Raw genomic sequence first — 15,311 nt, 5'->3', positions numbered from 1 at the left:
GTATGTATATGCTATCCAGCTCATTTGACGATTTTGTGGGGAGTTCAGAATGACGGTTGTATGATGATGGTTATTGAGGCTATTGCGGTGTTGAGATTAACTTGTCGTGTACGCGTCTGATCAAATAAGTTACAATGATCGAACGCGTCAATCGACAAATTCGACGTTCAACATTGATTTCAATCCCCTTCACTTGGTGAGGTGAATTTATCGTATCTTACATCTCATCACCTATTACTCTCATCGATTTATTCCGCATCCCTCGTTCCAGCCAGTATATAAGAGACAATAGAGATGTCAGGACTAGAAGATCTCTTCAATTCACCTACCAGACCACCACCACCTCGATCACCCATCCGCTCAAGATCAATCACACCTGACAATTTACCTATACGGAGTAATGAGAACCCGTTGTTCTTCTCACCTGGTGCTCCTTCAGAATACGATATCGACGTAGGATCTCCCTCTCGCCAACGGAATGTGTCCCCTCCGGGAGGTCAGAATATCAGAACGACAGTTGATGAAGGGGCGGCGCAGGTAGATGATGATGTTGGGAGATACAGGGTTCATCAACAGGGGGATTTCGAAGATCCTTTTGCTGCTCTGAACGCTACCAACGGACAGGATGATGCAGAAGAAGCGGGTGGAAAGAGGAAGAGGACGGTCGCGAAGGTTGATGCTGATCGGTGAGTTTTGGTCTTTCAGTCTGTCCGTTGAATTACGGGTAAAATGTGTATATGAGATGGTGGGTGATTTGGGAGACAACAAGATATGGGTTGGATGTCATGGAGATCAAAAGTCGAAGTTCAGAGTATGAACAATGACGAATGAATAAATGTACGGAGAAAGCTAATTTTATGATACAGTCTCACGAGTGATCGAGGTATACCAGCGTTGTGCAGAGCAGCCAAGAAGTTCAAAGTAAAAGGAAAAGGTCATGAGGTGAGTTTTCTTTTGCACATGATGCCGTCAACCTGTATTCCATCTGTATTATTCATTCGAACCATTGTCACATGTGCTGACACCCAAGCTGTCAACTGTCAGACACAAGACCTCAAGAATTTACTGAACATGTATCAAATGTGGGCACACGGTATGTTTCCTAAGGGCGATTTCCAACATACCATCAATAGGGTTGAGGTTATATGTAGATCTAAAAGAATGGAGGTAGGTCATCTTTCACATCCCTCATTCACAGAATTACCACTTCTCAATCTTATGTGAATACCTTCTGATCATCTTACCATATACTGATAAGCTATTCGTTGATTTTCATATTTATCTGTAGTCAGCTTTGAAAGGATATCGAGAAGCTTTCTATCCCCCACCTCGTTCACCTTCTCCACCACCTCTATCTGACAGAGCACTCACACCGCCCTCGGCATCTCAGGAAGATGATCGATCGGCGGACCCACAAGGGAGAGAACCGTTGTTCACTTCTCGTCCTGCGGTACAGGAAGAAGATGATCTTGGACCTGACTTGGAGGAGATGATGGCTTTAGAAGAGATGGAACGAGATGCTCAAAATCAAAGTCAGAATCAGAATCAGAACAACACTCCTACTTCTATAGCTACCATTGGTGGTCGAAGGGTCGATGATTATGATGGACTTCCTCCGGATCTGGAAGAGGAAGATGAATGGGAGGGGTTGTATAATTAGATTTTTAGGTCAGTACGGTCAAGAAGGACATGTGTATGTACGTTAATGACGAGTAACTTGGACCGAATATCAAATGCGTGTACACTTGATCCTAGGATGATGTGTCTCTTGAATGGTCACTTCGCTTTCACCTATCGTGGAATGGGGTTCCTCAACAAGCGGTACGTCAGGTGATGACAGACCATAAAACCAAAGAAGAAAAAAAAACTACAACACTCGGGATTCCCAAATGGTCCCCCACTTTGGTACTAACCGAGCGATATCCAGGTTGAATTGCGCAGAGCTGACGGGATGCGATGCTTTCTGGATTCTATGGTCGTAGATGTCTTCTGTCAATTAAGAAGTGATGATATGTTCACCGAGTCTGTAATTTTCAAGATTAATCGGCGATCTGTCATCTGCCTCAGAGTCTCGCTCATACCGACAATTTTACAAGTAGTTGTGACAACCGATACTATGATCCGCATCACATGCAAGTCATGCATCTGCATCGGCATTTGATCTGACCGGTCTATCTAGGCGTAGGCCCATATAAGTTATGCCCACGAACGGGGGAATCGAGCATCTTGGTTGTGTGTTTGTGCATCCTCGTGGTAGCTGGTAGCTGATAGCTGGTCCTTTGGTTGTGCCTGAAAGGTATCTTCGTGTACTGAGTGTTCCGATCAAACCGGTAAGGGTCATCGTTTATCTCTTATCTCGTCTGTATAAGTCAATTCAATGTGATTCGTTATTCATCTAATCGTTCGACAACAGGCATGGCTGAGTCGTGTTTTGTACGACAACAATAAAACAGTGTTCTTGTGAATTTTGGACTGCTTTGTACACATATAGCTCAAAATTGGTCATTCCCGTCTTATAGACAAACTTTCACCTTTTTCTTCCACTCTTCGATTGATATTGTAAAATCCTCATAATGGCAAAACAGATACTACTCGCTCCTCTCGCCATCTTACCTGGCAAGAGCCAACCTCAACCAACAACTATAGAGATTGACCTCGACTCAGGGGTGATCACATCCATCAAAGAGGGACTGGTCCAACCCACCGAAGAAGATAAAGATGTGATGGTGATTGAGATTGAAGAAGGCAAGGTGGTCTTACCTGGATTAGTCGAGTGAGTTCAAGCTCAACTTTCAACCTAAATCGCAACCATCTCTCTTGGTAATTTCGTACGGCAGCTGCACTATACTGATATCACTTTAATACTTCCTTAGCACTCATGTGCATCTGAATCAACCCGGTCGAACCGAATGGGAAGGTTTCCAAACCGGTACATTAGCAGCGATCTCAGGAGGGGTAACTACGGTCATCGACATGCCTCTCAACTCAATCCCACCTACCACCACACTCGAGGGACTCAAAGTAAAAAGAGCAGAAGCGGAAAGAGTGGGCGTAAATTGCGATATAGGATTCTGGGGTGGGATCATACCTGGCAACGCGGATGAGCTTGTTGGGATGCTGGATCAAGGGGTTAAAGGATTTAAATGTTTCTTGATCGAGTCGGGTGTCGATGTAAGTAATTCTGCACGCTTAAAATATCTCAGAGAGGCTTTACAAGAAATTTATTCTGGATTCATGAGAAAAATCGGAGCTGACGGATCTCGCCAGGAATTCCCTTGTGTAGATGAAAAGGATTTGTTGAAAGCATGTGAGGCTCTGAAGGTGGGTCTCACATCTCATTCCCCATCTTGCTCCTTTGAATGGTCTGACTCTGAACGATCATAAAATCAGGACACAAACGCGTTGATCCTCTTCCATGCCGAGCTTGACTCCACTGCCCATAGTCATGTCTCCCCACCGTCACCTGATCCCAAAGAATATTCCACTTTTCTCGCATCCCGCCCTGAATCATGGGAAGTAGACGCCTTGTCCCTCATCCTGAAGCTAGCCAGACTCTACCCTTCTTTACGATTCCACATCGTCCATCTATCAGCCGCTTCTGCTCTCTCCTCAATTCGTCAAGCTCGCTCAGAAGGAGTGAAAAACCTAACGGTCGAAACATGTTTTCATTATTTGTGTTTGACCGCCGAGGAAATACCAGATAATGCAACTCAATTCAAGTGCTGTCCGCCTATTCGAGATTCCTCTAACAGACTAGAACTCAGACAGGCTCTGATAGATGGTGAAATAGATTATGTGGTATCGGACCATTCGCCCTGTGTACCCGAATTGAAAAAAGGTGATTTCCTAGAATCATGGGGTGGTATATCGGGATTGGGCTTAGGGTTGAGTTTACTCTGGACCGAATTTCAACAAGATGAAAAAGTGGATCTGGGCAGGGTGGTAGATTGGATGAGCGCCGTACAAGCTAAACAGGTGGGATTGGATGATAAGGGTGGATTGAAAGTTGGGAACAAGGCGGATTGGGTATTGTTTGATCCAAAGGAAAAATGGGAGGTCACTACCGTGAGTGCGAGAACGATATTGCTGTTGTAAGCAGACTTCCAATGGGCTGATATTCATACTTTGTCATTCAGCAATCCCTCTTATTCAAAAATAAAGTGTCGCCATATGTGGGTAAGAACCTCAGAGGTTTAGTGGAAAAGACGTATCTTGGTGGTCAATTAGTTTGGGATCATTCAAAGGGTGTAGATGGAGTAGCATACTCTCAAGGCAACTTATTATGAGAGAGAGCGAATATCTGTATAAGAGCTTCGGGCAGAGTTAGTTGTTGTTGGCGTACCCTACCATGCATTTGCATCTGCATCTATCATGGTGATGATGAGGTTTTCCTGGTTCATGCTGAATGGAGCGAACGTCGTCTCACTCCGCACATGTTGATTTTCCCAGTTCGTTCGCTTGAACATGTCTCATTCCCTTCAATTCTATGATGAACTTAACCCACTGCCAGCACGCTCGAGAAGGTGTGTTCCCCTCTCACATGCATACAGTGAATCATGTTCAGGCCGAAGTTACTATACTATCTGATCGAAAACGGGCATTATTACATAATCACTAAATTTCCGGACAACTACGAGCAAAGATGGACGATGACTGAAATACTGAAATACTGTTCGTCGTTCATCGATGACCTGAACTATTGAGATGTTTGTCTGTGCTTCGGATGCATACGTGAATAGAACAAGATGTCATCCAGTGTAGAAGCTAATTTACCACCTACTAACGAGGGTTACGGAACTCACGAGTACTGGTATGTCACTTTTGATCTTTATGTGATGAATGACTTTATAACATTTGACTGATATCTTTCAAACCATTATAGGGAACAACGATATGCGAAGTCAGTCTTCTTCTTCTTCTTCTTCCTCCTTCCCTCGCTTATACTGATCTGACATATGACAAGTAGTGAAGCAGATGGACGTACATTCGATTGGTTTCTTTCTCCAACTTACCTCTTACCGCTCTTTGACGAACTTACCTCTATCTCCACCAGCGATGTGAAAGGAAAAGGAAAAGGAAAAGATACGCGCATATTGACTTTGGGATGTGGTAATTCAGCTTTGGGTGAGGTATTGTATGATAATGGATGGGAAGATATCGTTAATATCGATGTAAGTTTGAGTCATCTGCCTTGCTCCCGGTCGACTATGCCAAAGAAAGAGCTAATGAATCGATGATTACTGATAGTATTCCAAGATCGTAATTGATCAGATGAAAGAGCGACATTCAATTGCAAGACCAAAAATGGAATGGTTAGAGATGGATATACTAGGATTGGGATTTGATGATGAATCGTTCGATATGGTAGTTGATAAAGGTATGTATCCTTGGTGCACTCTCTATCTCCATTCCGTATCTCCATAGGAGATATCGTATGTTATAATTTACTGACAGTTGAATGGATGAATAGGAACGATGGAGTGAGTTAGACACTCGACATACATCGGAATACTTGAAAGCGTGAATGATAGCTTAGACGAATCTGGGTATGATTAGCGCTATGTTAACTACAAAAGGTGATCCATGGGTATGTCCAAAATTTTAGACCATCAAACCTACTTCTGGTTGAGGCGTTGGCTTACCCTTCTATCTTTGTTAGAACCCGGACGAAAAGGATATACGAACTTGTACACAAGAAGTGACAGAGGCTATAAGGTGATTTGACCCTTTGTTCCCTGTAGTCCGTTCTATCCATTTACTGAATGTGGGTTTTCCGACGACAGAGTCCTACGGAGGCAGCCAGGAAGCAAATTCGTCTAGTAAGTAGACTCTCAGAAGAGGAAAATGCTGAAAACAAGATTCGGAGCTGGAACTGACATGCTGCACTTTCTGTAGTTTTACCTTTGGTCAACCTCATTTTAGGAAACGGTGAGTGTTTTATCCTATTCGAATATTCATTCCATTCTTCCATGCGTCTGTGCCCCTTTCGCCCTCTCAAGCCTAGCCTGGACTGAGATATGATCTAGGTACATGGAAAATCGACCTGGATTCAAATTATCTCATCGCGAGATAGGTCCTCCAGAGGGTTTTGCCTATTTCATGTATATACTGGAATACGTTGGGGAAGGAGAGCAATAATCAGTATGATATACAGAATCTCGATTGTACCACATTATGAGACGGTAAAACCTTTCTCTTGGTCCAGCAATGGATGAATGATCGATCCTCTTGATAGATTGACGACATGGATATAACGATACATAGATCTATAGCATATCAACAACATGTATGTTTTGAAGGGAAAAGAAGAAAGTGAAAAGGATACGTATCAAACGGTTCACGATTTCATCTGATGAACGAATGGATAAAAGGAATGAAGAGATGATAAATTATACAACGTAAAAAGAGGTGTTGAGTTGGATTATTGACAGATTCATACATTTATCTACCGGTCTCGGATAAGATATCCCAATCGCTTTCACCCACTGACGCCGAATCATCCACGCTGATCACGCTCATTGGACCCCTTGTGGAAGGTACAGATAGAGGAATATAGCTCAATCCCATCTCATTCACAATCCCATATGATGGGTCCGCCTGAGCTGGATTAGAATTTCGACTGAGGGAACGGGATACCGGTGTATACGATTCGGCATCTTCGTATTCTGTATTACTGACGCTGATGATATCCGAAAGCGATAACACTTCTTGCTCGTCTTCGTCATCTCCTATTGTCGGTGTACCATAATCTTCCTCAACTTCTTCTACATGCGCATCTCGGTTTGACGGATGCTGCTGCTGATGGTTGATGAGATTGGGATGAGGTAGAGGGTCAGGAGAAGATGCTTGTGAGAGAGATAAGAATGAAAATGAAGTTGATGATGTTCTTGGATCTAGATGATCATCATCCTTCGGTCGATCTAGTAAAACATGTGCATCTTCAGGAGATAGGAAAGGGTTGACAGATTCAGGTGTGACATGACCTGATCTTTGGAGTGGTGTCGAGGTCCGAGAATTAGATCGTAATGGTGTAGGCGTAAGACTAAAGATGACTTCTCTGATCTCTCTTTCCTGAGGTGAATCAGATCCCCCATGTTCATGTTCGACAAAACCATCATCTGCCAGATCTATCAATTTTCCTGCTCGCGTTTTTGGGTTGGAAGACTCGCCTAGAAGACTTGATTGGCTTTCATCCAATTCGAATCTTGATGCTCCCCCGTATATATCTCCTTTTTGTTCGGGTTGAGAGTAGGTCCTCTCTTTTAGTTCGTATGTCGATTCATCTCCATCTCCATGTACTTCCCGATGGTTAGTGATGTTCCTCCTCCTAAGCGAAGTATGGTGATCTGCATAAGAAGTTGAGGTTGACAAACCCCTCATACGAGTAGAACCCAATTTCGCTTCTTCCGCATCGACTGGGACTGAGATTGGAATCGCCTGTCGCTGTTCCTGTTGATGCTGATGCTGAGATATCAGAGCTTCAATATGATGTGATAGATGGGGATCGTATACAAACTAGGAGAAAGAAAGATTAGCTGTAATGCTTACTTGATGAGAAAGCCAAATATGAATATCTCATGAACTCGCACTCACCTTCTTGAATGCATATCCTGTACCTATCACCACGATAGCAGTTGCGATCGTAGTTCCGACAACGACCGAAACGGGTGAGAGGGGCATCTTTCAGTGAGATCTGCTTATTTAGTGGCGAAATGTGAGACTGTTCACTCAATGATCGAGACCCGGGTTCAGAACTCGATCGTGTGGTGAGATTTGTTGAATGATATGTGAACCTGCAGTCGTTGCTCTCGATTTTTGATAGTGTGTCTGTTTATCTTTTCCAGACAACGGAGATTGATGATAGCACAATGATCCAGTGATTTAGGTTGGGTTGTCAGATGTGCGGTCACAAGATCAGGTCAGATCATGTGCTGCTATTGCCATTTCTGATCGCTGGTAGAGTGGCAAACAGATGCACACAGCTAGGACCACCTCCACCAGTAAGATCGTGTTCAGCACGTGATTGACACGCGGGGCACACAGTGGTACGCACGCACAGACCCACACACTCGGCGGGGGTCGCCGTCCGGGAAGATGCGTTATTGCTTCTCACATCTATGCTTGCCAAGCACGTTGTATACACTCATACAGAGGCACATGCACAACGCCTAATCAGTTACTCAATCCGAAGGGCACTCGTAACCGCAGGTCACGGCATCATGCACTGGTGCAGATGGCAGTTTTGAGTCTCCGATCATCACATTTCGATTGATTAACCACAGTATTATCTCGCAAGTTGGTGGCTTGTGATTCACCACTTTCCTAATCCGGCCACCTCTTCCAATCATTCCGACCATCCTCGAAAACGCAAAACTTAAAACCCGTGAGATTTTCCAAAGACAAAAGCACTTATTCCGGTGATTGTGCAATGGTACGATGCATGTGATAGTCAACGGATGATACCCATCAATCATCTCATCTCATGGCGATCGGAACTCACTTTTTAGGTGACAGATCAGGGCGGAAACACAGAACAGAGCATTCCCGGAACAGACGTCGACCTGATCATGGCACTCCTGTCGATGAATTTGTTGGAAGCAATTTGCTGCTTTATAGCTACTGTGCTGGGATGTATTAACTTCCCGGTACCGAACCGAGTTTAAACCGTATATGCTCTTGTTAATCCCGTACTCGTATGAAATTGATGGTTACTCGTACAACCTGGTTAGTCTCCCATCCTAATGCCCCACTGATGAGAGAAAAGGAAAGGATAGTCACAAACCCGGTACCTTACTAATTTCGTTTCCCTGAGTTAATGTAGATCACTTTGCTTCTGTCCGGTTCTGTATCGAGGCTGCATGGCGATGAGGATGTTTTGAACCCTGGATTTGAAACTCACCTTAGCTTATCTATCTTCAACGATCTGCCATCTCTGCTCACTCTGTCGCTTTCGGATCTCTTGCACTTGCTTGAAAAGGTAAATGATCTGAGAAAGAATGTAGGAATCAAGTTCAAAAACCCTGAGTGGTTATGCCGCGGAAAGTGTGAAAAAGTTAACGATATGACCGGTTTTGTCTCACTTTTAGATCATGTAGAGGCGAAACCCTTTTGATCATATTTAAAGCCAAGCCACCATACTCGCACCACCACCTTTTTTCGATCCCCAATTACATGATCACGGTGATCATCTCCTCACTTTCTCACTCACTCATTCTTTGACGGATCACAGAAACCAAAACCGTCTATGGCTTTATTCTCACGAAAGCCTACCACGTATGTCCATTCAACACATTAACACCTCATCATCATCTTTCACCATCTCAATCGATCCTTCTTACATCCCTTATCTCCTCAATTCCCATCGGTCCATTCAAACTGCACACTTGATTGGCGATAAGAACAAGTCCTACCAGCGGTGGGAGTCTTGCCATTCAACAAGGGGTCTAGCTAGAAGCTCCCACAAACTCAATAGCTCCAATTTTCTCTCCGTAACCTGCATCCTTGACAGTCTCGTTACACTCGTCATTCAACTCATCCTTACCTCCTCTCTCATATCTTCATGATGTCTGTCGTACAAGCTCCTCTTTCTCCCGGTGAAGGTGGACCTTCCGCATTCTTCTCGGCCTCGCCAATGTCAGCTTCCATGTCCAACTCAACCTCCAAGGGCTCTTCGCTCTTCGCTGAGGACTACTCTCTCTCTTCACCTTCCCATTCAACAGGCAGTAACTCGCCCAATCACACTCCTGGTCCCACACCTCGAGCGTCGACCATAGGAAATGACCTATCAACTTCAATCAACATCGCTTTCCCTCCTAAACCATTTATGGGCCTTCCCGCATCTGTATCACCGGGAAACCACACCTTGCTTCCTACACCTCCTACTTCCCCCAGACGTGCGGACAACTTCACTGCGCCCCCTCCTCCCATCATCCGTAACAAACCCAGTTTCACAGCAATGGATCCGTTGGACGAGGAACTCTCCCCCAAGCCTACCCCTTCGTCTAGTGTCACTACCAGAGGTGCAAAGGGTTATCACACCTACGAGGCTTGTATGGAAGGTGAGTATGCAATATGATCGGATACGTACTAGTTCAAAGCTTAGCTGAGACTTTGTTTGTAACCCCTTTAGGTGCTCTTGGTCATGATACCAAATCATCCACCTACAAAGTCGGTACTGAAAAGGCGTATCACCACTTGAACCGTGCTAGTGAATTATTCCAGTTGGCTATTGAACTTCGACCACAAGATAAGAAAGCGATGCTAGGTAGATCCAAGGTCTTACTCAACTTGGCAACCAACTATCAGCCTCCCAGAGTCGCTACTCAATCTTTAAGAGATGCTGTGAGCACATTGAGGGAGTTGGTCAAGCTTGCTCCACTCTCATTGACGGCTAGGGAGACTTTGGGTCAAGCTTGTGGATTACTCGCATCGACCTTGCACGAATTGGACGATAATGTAGAAGATGAGAAACATATATGGGAGAGTGAGATAGGTCAATTGGCTAGAGAATCATTACAATTCCTCGAAGATGTTGCGGGAGATAAGATGGATAGAATGAGAGATCTGGGACCTAATGAAGCTGCTCAGCAAAGCCCAGCTATGGCCGAAATGTTCTTGTCTCTCTCTTCTGCAGCAGTCTTCGTCTCTTCCCTCGCCATCGACCTCAATCTCGTAGACCTCCATATCGAACTGGCCGAACAGGCTTTGGACCAAGCTTCAAACATGGCTACTGTCGCTGCAGCGGCTCGAATCAAATCCTCCACTTCCTCTGCCAACCTCATCACCCGTGTTCAACTTGCGTCGGGAGCCTCCTCCCTCGAACGACTCAGACATACTTTCCATCTCGGTGTCGATTTAGACGAAGACGACTTCAGAGCGTTGATTCAAGACATGTCGATGTTGGCCACAGAATGCAGAGAACGAGCCGCCAAACTGAAAGGTAGTAAAGCCTCTGCTGCTGCTACCTTGGCTTGGGAGGCGATCAGACAGCTTGGTGATGCCAAAACATTGTATGCCAACTTGTTGAGATTGGTATGGAGAAAGCGTGGACCTAGAAGACGAAGTACCTCTAAGAACACTCCGATCGGCACTCCTCGAAGGATGAGTACACGTAATGGCTCTTTGGATGCTCCAACTATCCAAGAGGAAGATGAAGAGGAACAGACTGGAGGTACACCTCGAAAGGACTCTGATCCCAAGAGTGTTGGTAGGAGGGAATCTACGTCGTCAACTGGATCGAGAGGACAAGGTTCAAGAAAAGGTTCAATACTAGGTGCCGTATCTGAAGATGCTGAAGTATCGAATTTCCATTCAGCCAGAGGTCGACTTTCTCGACCATCCATCTCGATTCCTCAAACAGGTAGAAGAGGAAGTTGGTTACCTAGCCCAGCTGAATCTGGCGGTGCGACTGGTGGAAGAACCCGAAGAAGATCTTCGCTAGGTTTCGGAAGTGGACCATCCGTGTTACCTCCCCCATCACCTGAAGTTCGATCTAGAAGAATCTCCTCTATCGGCGGTGGTGGTCCCTTGGTCGGTCCAGATGGTATTTCAGCTTGGAATAGGAAAGCCTCGGTGATCTCCCTGGGCTCCGAAGATGAAGCTCAAGGTTTAGTTCCTTCTTCCGAACTTGCTAGATCAGCTTGGCAATTACTTGAAGGTGCCGTCAAGCAGTACAAGTTGGCTTTATCAGTATTGAACGGATCTGATCTACCCAACGCTCAATTGGCCAAAGCCAAGAACGAAACTCTCACTGCCATCGCGTACTGTTCGTTATTCATGGCTTCTCTCGCACCTCGACTTCAAGTTGCCGCTGAGAAGAGAACGTCATTGTTGGTCACCGCCGAAGTATACTCTACATGGGCAGCCAGGGAAGTAGGTTGGTCATTCCTGATTGAAGGTACCCAAGCGGCCCAATTGGCCGATCGACGAACGAATTCTTGGAGAGCAGACGAAGCTGGTAAACGAGCTGTGATGCTTTTAGTCAGAGCATGGTGGCACCGTGCAGTCACCACTGAATCTATCGATGTCAATACCAAGACTTCTGCCAAGGACGCCGTGGAGACGGTCATTAGAAGGATGAAAGATAAAGAAGGAGCTACAGCGGGAGATGTGGCAAGGATGAGATACTGGTTGGCCAAGCAGGAAGGCGATATGGACGGAGCGGAATCTCTCTTCTGGAGATCCACTGCTAGAATCCTGAGAGGTGGTTCGGGCTTCGTCATGTCATAAATTCTCGTGGATACAATGGAGTAAATCAGGAATCACCCGTTCTGATCATTGGTCTTTTCTTCCTTTTCCCTACGAGTTACTGTACATTCCCCTTCATCAGTTCACTTCAAGCACACGAATGCAGTGTATACACAATAAAATAGTATAGACTTTCAACATTAATCCATCTACTTATTCACTCATTCCTCTTTTACTTCGGTTCATAGTGATAAGATAATAATTGTATATGCATCTGATTTCATTCCATCACGAGTTCTATCAGCTTCAATGTTTGATAACTGCACGTACCTGATTACTCCAACGGATTCTATAGCAGGAGCCACGATCTCGCTTAATTGTGATGAATAGTCATAAACCTATAGTCACCGCAATCATCACATACGAATTGATTGTTCATGAGCTCTCTCCTCAAGGTATTACTGGAAGACATGATCTCATGCTGAGTAGGGGAAGAGACATTTATAACCCCTTGTTGTGTGGTGGTATGACCTGCCGAACAAGTCAAGTGGAGATTGACAGCGAATTGAGATTGAATATCATCCAAGTCACCTCCGGAGGTTGATTGCTCGATCGACAGAATTCCTAAATTCACATCTAATTTGTTCTGAGAAGGTGTTCCTTTCAATAATGTCCCTCGTGTTTCAACATAGTAAAGGTGATAGTCCTACTCTCTGGACACTAAACCTACCAGTCCAGTTGATGGTATCATCCACATCGCAATACCCTTTGATTTTCGAATTGTGCCAAAGAGCGGAAGACAGCGTCAATTGAGCGTCCTTCGTGGGAAGACGTATGGCAGCTAAGTATCACCAAATATAGTCGCTTAAGGTGGATCGGCAGGTTAGTGCATATGGACACGTTCATCGAATTGACCAGAAAAAAACAAACACATGTGCATGAGTGTTCGACCACTATGAATTATAGATAATCGCCTATAACAGTTGTACCATCTCCCCCCGGCTCTGATCAGAGATCGATACAACCACTCTGCTCTATCCTCCTTGAAGACCCATTATCAATCCCATTTCTCACCGTCGCTGCAGAAAGTGTATACGGTCAGACCGTCTTTTCAACATGTTTAGCTCTTACATTGATTTTATATCCCAGGTAGTACCGAGATGAGAAGAAAGAATACTCACTAGTTCCACATGTATCCACCTCTTAACTAAGTGGCATCGATGTTTTGCCTCGACGGGCATTTCGATGCCTTAGCCAATCTGCTACTGGGATGAGCAGGAAGTATGTATTAACATCGGGGAGAGCGAAAATTCAGTGAGGATAGAGCATCGCCTCTCATGTTCAGATTGGCAGAGAACCGGATCGCGAGTATTCGTTTCCTATAACTTAAGATCTCCAGCTTCAAAGTCACATCTCCATAGAGAAGTCGGAACAGGAGTCGACACAAGATGCATAATCTATCTTTTGGTTCCCTTGATTAGGAAGTTGGAGTCATCACCAGTCCCACTTCTTACCATCGCTACGATCAAAACATACAGGCATGTTCAGGAGTTCATCCATGATGATCTGGGTTTAAAAGAAGACTTGGATACAGCGAGATCGTATGGAAAGAAACTACTCACTAATTCCACATGTATCCACCACGAGATTCTCTATCAGATTTCTCAATGAGGTCTACCATTTGAGCTATGCCAAGTACGGAATTAGTGTTGATCAATGGTTTTGTGTCCGCGACTCAGAAAGAGGAAGGATAGATGGGGAAAAAAATCAACCACTTACGAGCTGTGATTGATACTTTTTTCAGGCGGACATCCGAGACCTAATTCTTTGGCGCCCGCGATACCCATGTCTGTATCCAGAAATCCAGGTGCCAAAGTGAATGCCGTCAAATGAGGTTCTTCAAAGTGGATTTGTCTAGTCTACATCATGCGAAGTGAGAATGAACATCGGGATTATTAGCCACAACACGAAAGCTGAAGACAATACCGAATGCGACCCGCTCCTCTGATCTTTCCAGGGGATAGTCGCCCTGAGGGCAGGGAAGTCTACATATTGGGTTACTGAACTTACAATGTAATTGATAGCAGCCTTTGAAGCCCCGTAGGTTCCATTAGTCTTGAAATGTACCATACTATTTTGAGCCGCTGCCGATGAAATAGCTATAAATTTGCTTCCCTGTTTCTTTAGCAGGGGATAAGTGGCTATGAACAAAGACAATGGTGCCTTTGTGTTGACTCGGAAATATTCATCGTAAGCGCTCATGTTGGTGTCTCGCATGTAAGCGAGAGGTGAGGCTATACCAGCGTTGGCTATCACCTACAATGTATATCGCATGTTAGTCTCTTACTCTTCGTTCTACAGTATCATCGATGATATGACTCACGATATCTAAATCATCAATTCCTTTTGCTTTCAGCTCCGCAATAGCCTTGGCCGAGTCTAACTCTTCATTCGAGTCTATTTTGACTACTGCTGCCAAACCCTCAATGGGAGGAGCTCTGGACAGATCCCTAACCGCCGCTACCACTTTGTAGCCCCTCTTGACGAACAGTCGTGACAAGGCTAGACCGACACTGGACAAGGGAGGTCAGTGGCATCTTGATCGATCCAAATCATGATCCTGCCCCAAGGACAAAACGAGAAGAACTCACCCCAGATTCGCCCCTGTGATCAAGACAGACTTTTGATCGTCTGGCATACTTTGTACTCGCTGTTTATTTGTTTTCCCCTTTCCTGGCTGTGAAAATTGAATCTCGTTTTATTCGTTGGTTGCATGCCACTTTCAATGCTGCATTCGAGTCGACCCCATGCAACCTTTGATATCTGTATCTCCGACGGTCATCTTGACTTGAGCTGACGCATCAATCACATACATTGGCCCTCACGATGAAAATGCGGAATGAACAATTTCAAGCTTATCACCCCGGGCCCCGAAAGGGTCCCGAAAAGGCGGTCAAGGCTCCGGATGCAATGGCACCTTGTAAATACTACGAGTATATGCTCATGGCAACAACTGACCAGCGCATACGGTGAATTGCTGGACATGGTGACATATACAGCGCTCACCTACAGAATCACTCATCAAAAATTAAATTCCTATACAACCAAAACACGTTATTCCCTGC

General features: G+C 45.0%; 6 protein-coding genes and 1 non-coding gene across 7 annotated transcripts; 4 read left to right on the top strand and 3 right to left on the bottom strand.

Annotated features, from left to right (window-relative positions):
• Positions 1-294: 294 nt before the first annotated feature.
• Positions 295-1,660, top strand: I203_107327 (uncharacterized protein; the record flags this gene model as incomplete). Its single annotated transcript, XM_019145406.1, has 4 exons — positions 295-686; positions 867-942; positions 1,045-1,167; positions 1,289-1,660. 4 exons carry the CDS (start codon positions 295-297, stop codon positions 1,658-1,660), a joined length of 963 nt encoding a protein of 320 aa, XP_019005225.1.
• A 205-nt stretch (positions 1,661-1,865) lies between these two features.
• On the bottom strand, positions 1,866-1,981 carry I203_107326. The gene has a single exon (XR_002021882.2). It is a non-coding gene; the product is annotated as a 5S ribosomal RNA (ribosomal RNA).
• Positions 1,982-2,573: 592 nt separating this feature from the next.
• On the top strand, positions 2,574-4,286 carry I203_107325 (allantoinase; the record flags this gene model as incomplete). The annotated part of the gene is made up of 5 exons (XM_019145405.1): positions 2,574-2,773; positions 2,874-3,171; positions 3,268-3,321; positions 3,391-4,065; positions 4,137-4,286. The coding sequence occupies 5 exons, from the start codon at positions 2,574-2,576 to the stop codon at positions 4,284-4,286; spliced, it is 1,377 nt and encodes a 458-aa protein (XP_019005224.1).
• A 459-nt stretch (positions 4,287-4,745) lies between these two features.
• On the top strand, positions 4,746-6,138 carry I203_107324 (uncharacterized protein; the record flags this gene model as incomplete). Its single annotated transcript, XM_019145404.2, has 10 exons — positions 4,746-4,810; positions 4,883-4,900; positions 4,967-5,171; positions 5,248-5,377; positions 5,471-5,480; positions 5,557-5,587; positions 5,660-5,715; positions 5,784-5,819; positions 5,896-5,928; positions 6,027-6,138. The coding sequence occupies 10 exons, from the start codon at positions 4,746-4,748 to the stop codon at positions 6,136-6,138; spliced, it is 696 nt and encodes a 231-aa protein (XP_019005223.2).
• Positions 6,139-6,441: 303 nt separating this feature from the next.
• On the bottom strand, positions 6,442-7,680 carry I203_107323 (uncharacterized protein; the record flags this gene model as incomplete). Its single annotated transcript, XM_019145403.1, has 2 exons — positions 6,442-7,515; positions 7,594-7,680. The coding sequence occupies 2 exons, from the start codon at positions 7,678-7,680 to the stop codon at positions 6,442-6,444; spliced, it is 1,161 nt and encodes a 386-aa protein (XP_019005222.1).
• A 1,882-nt stretch (positions 7,681-9,562) lies between these two features.
• On the top strand, positions 9,563-12,228 carry I203_107322 (uncharacterized protein; the record flags this gene model as incomplete). The annotated part of the gene is made up of 2 exons (XM_019145402.1): positions 9,563-10,058; positions 10,130-12,228. The coding sequence occupies 2 exons, from the start codon at positions 9,563-9,565 to the stop codon at positions 12,226-12,228; spliced, it is 2,595 nt and encodes an 864-aa protein (XP_019005221.1).
• Positions 12,229-13,961: 1,733 nt separating this feature from the next.
• I203_107321 (uncharacterized protein) lies at positions 13,962-14,884 on the bottom strand (the record flags this gene model as incomplete). The annotated part of the gene is made up of 4 exons (XM_019145401.1): positions 13,962-14,105; positions 14,257-14,502; positions 14,570-14,759; positions 14,838-14,884. The coding sequence occupies 4 exons, from the start codon at positions 14,882-14,884 to the stop codon at positions 13,962-13,964; spliced, it is 627 nt and encodes a 208-aa protein (XP_019005220.1).
• Positions 14,885-15,311: the final 427 nt, after the last annotated feature.

Source organism: Kwoniella mangroviensis, chromosome 2, assembly GCF_000507465.2.
Source record: "Kwoniella mangroviensis CBS 8507 chromosome 2, whole genome shotgun sequence".
NCBI classification, from domain to species: domain Eukaryota; kingdom Fungi; phylum Basidiomycota; class Tremellomycetes; order Tremellales; family Cryptococcaceae; genus Kwoniella; species Kwoniella mangrovensis.
Note: the sequence above shows the minus strand (reverse complement) of the source record. Positions and strands in the feature narration are given on the sequence as shown.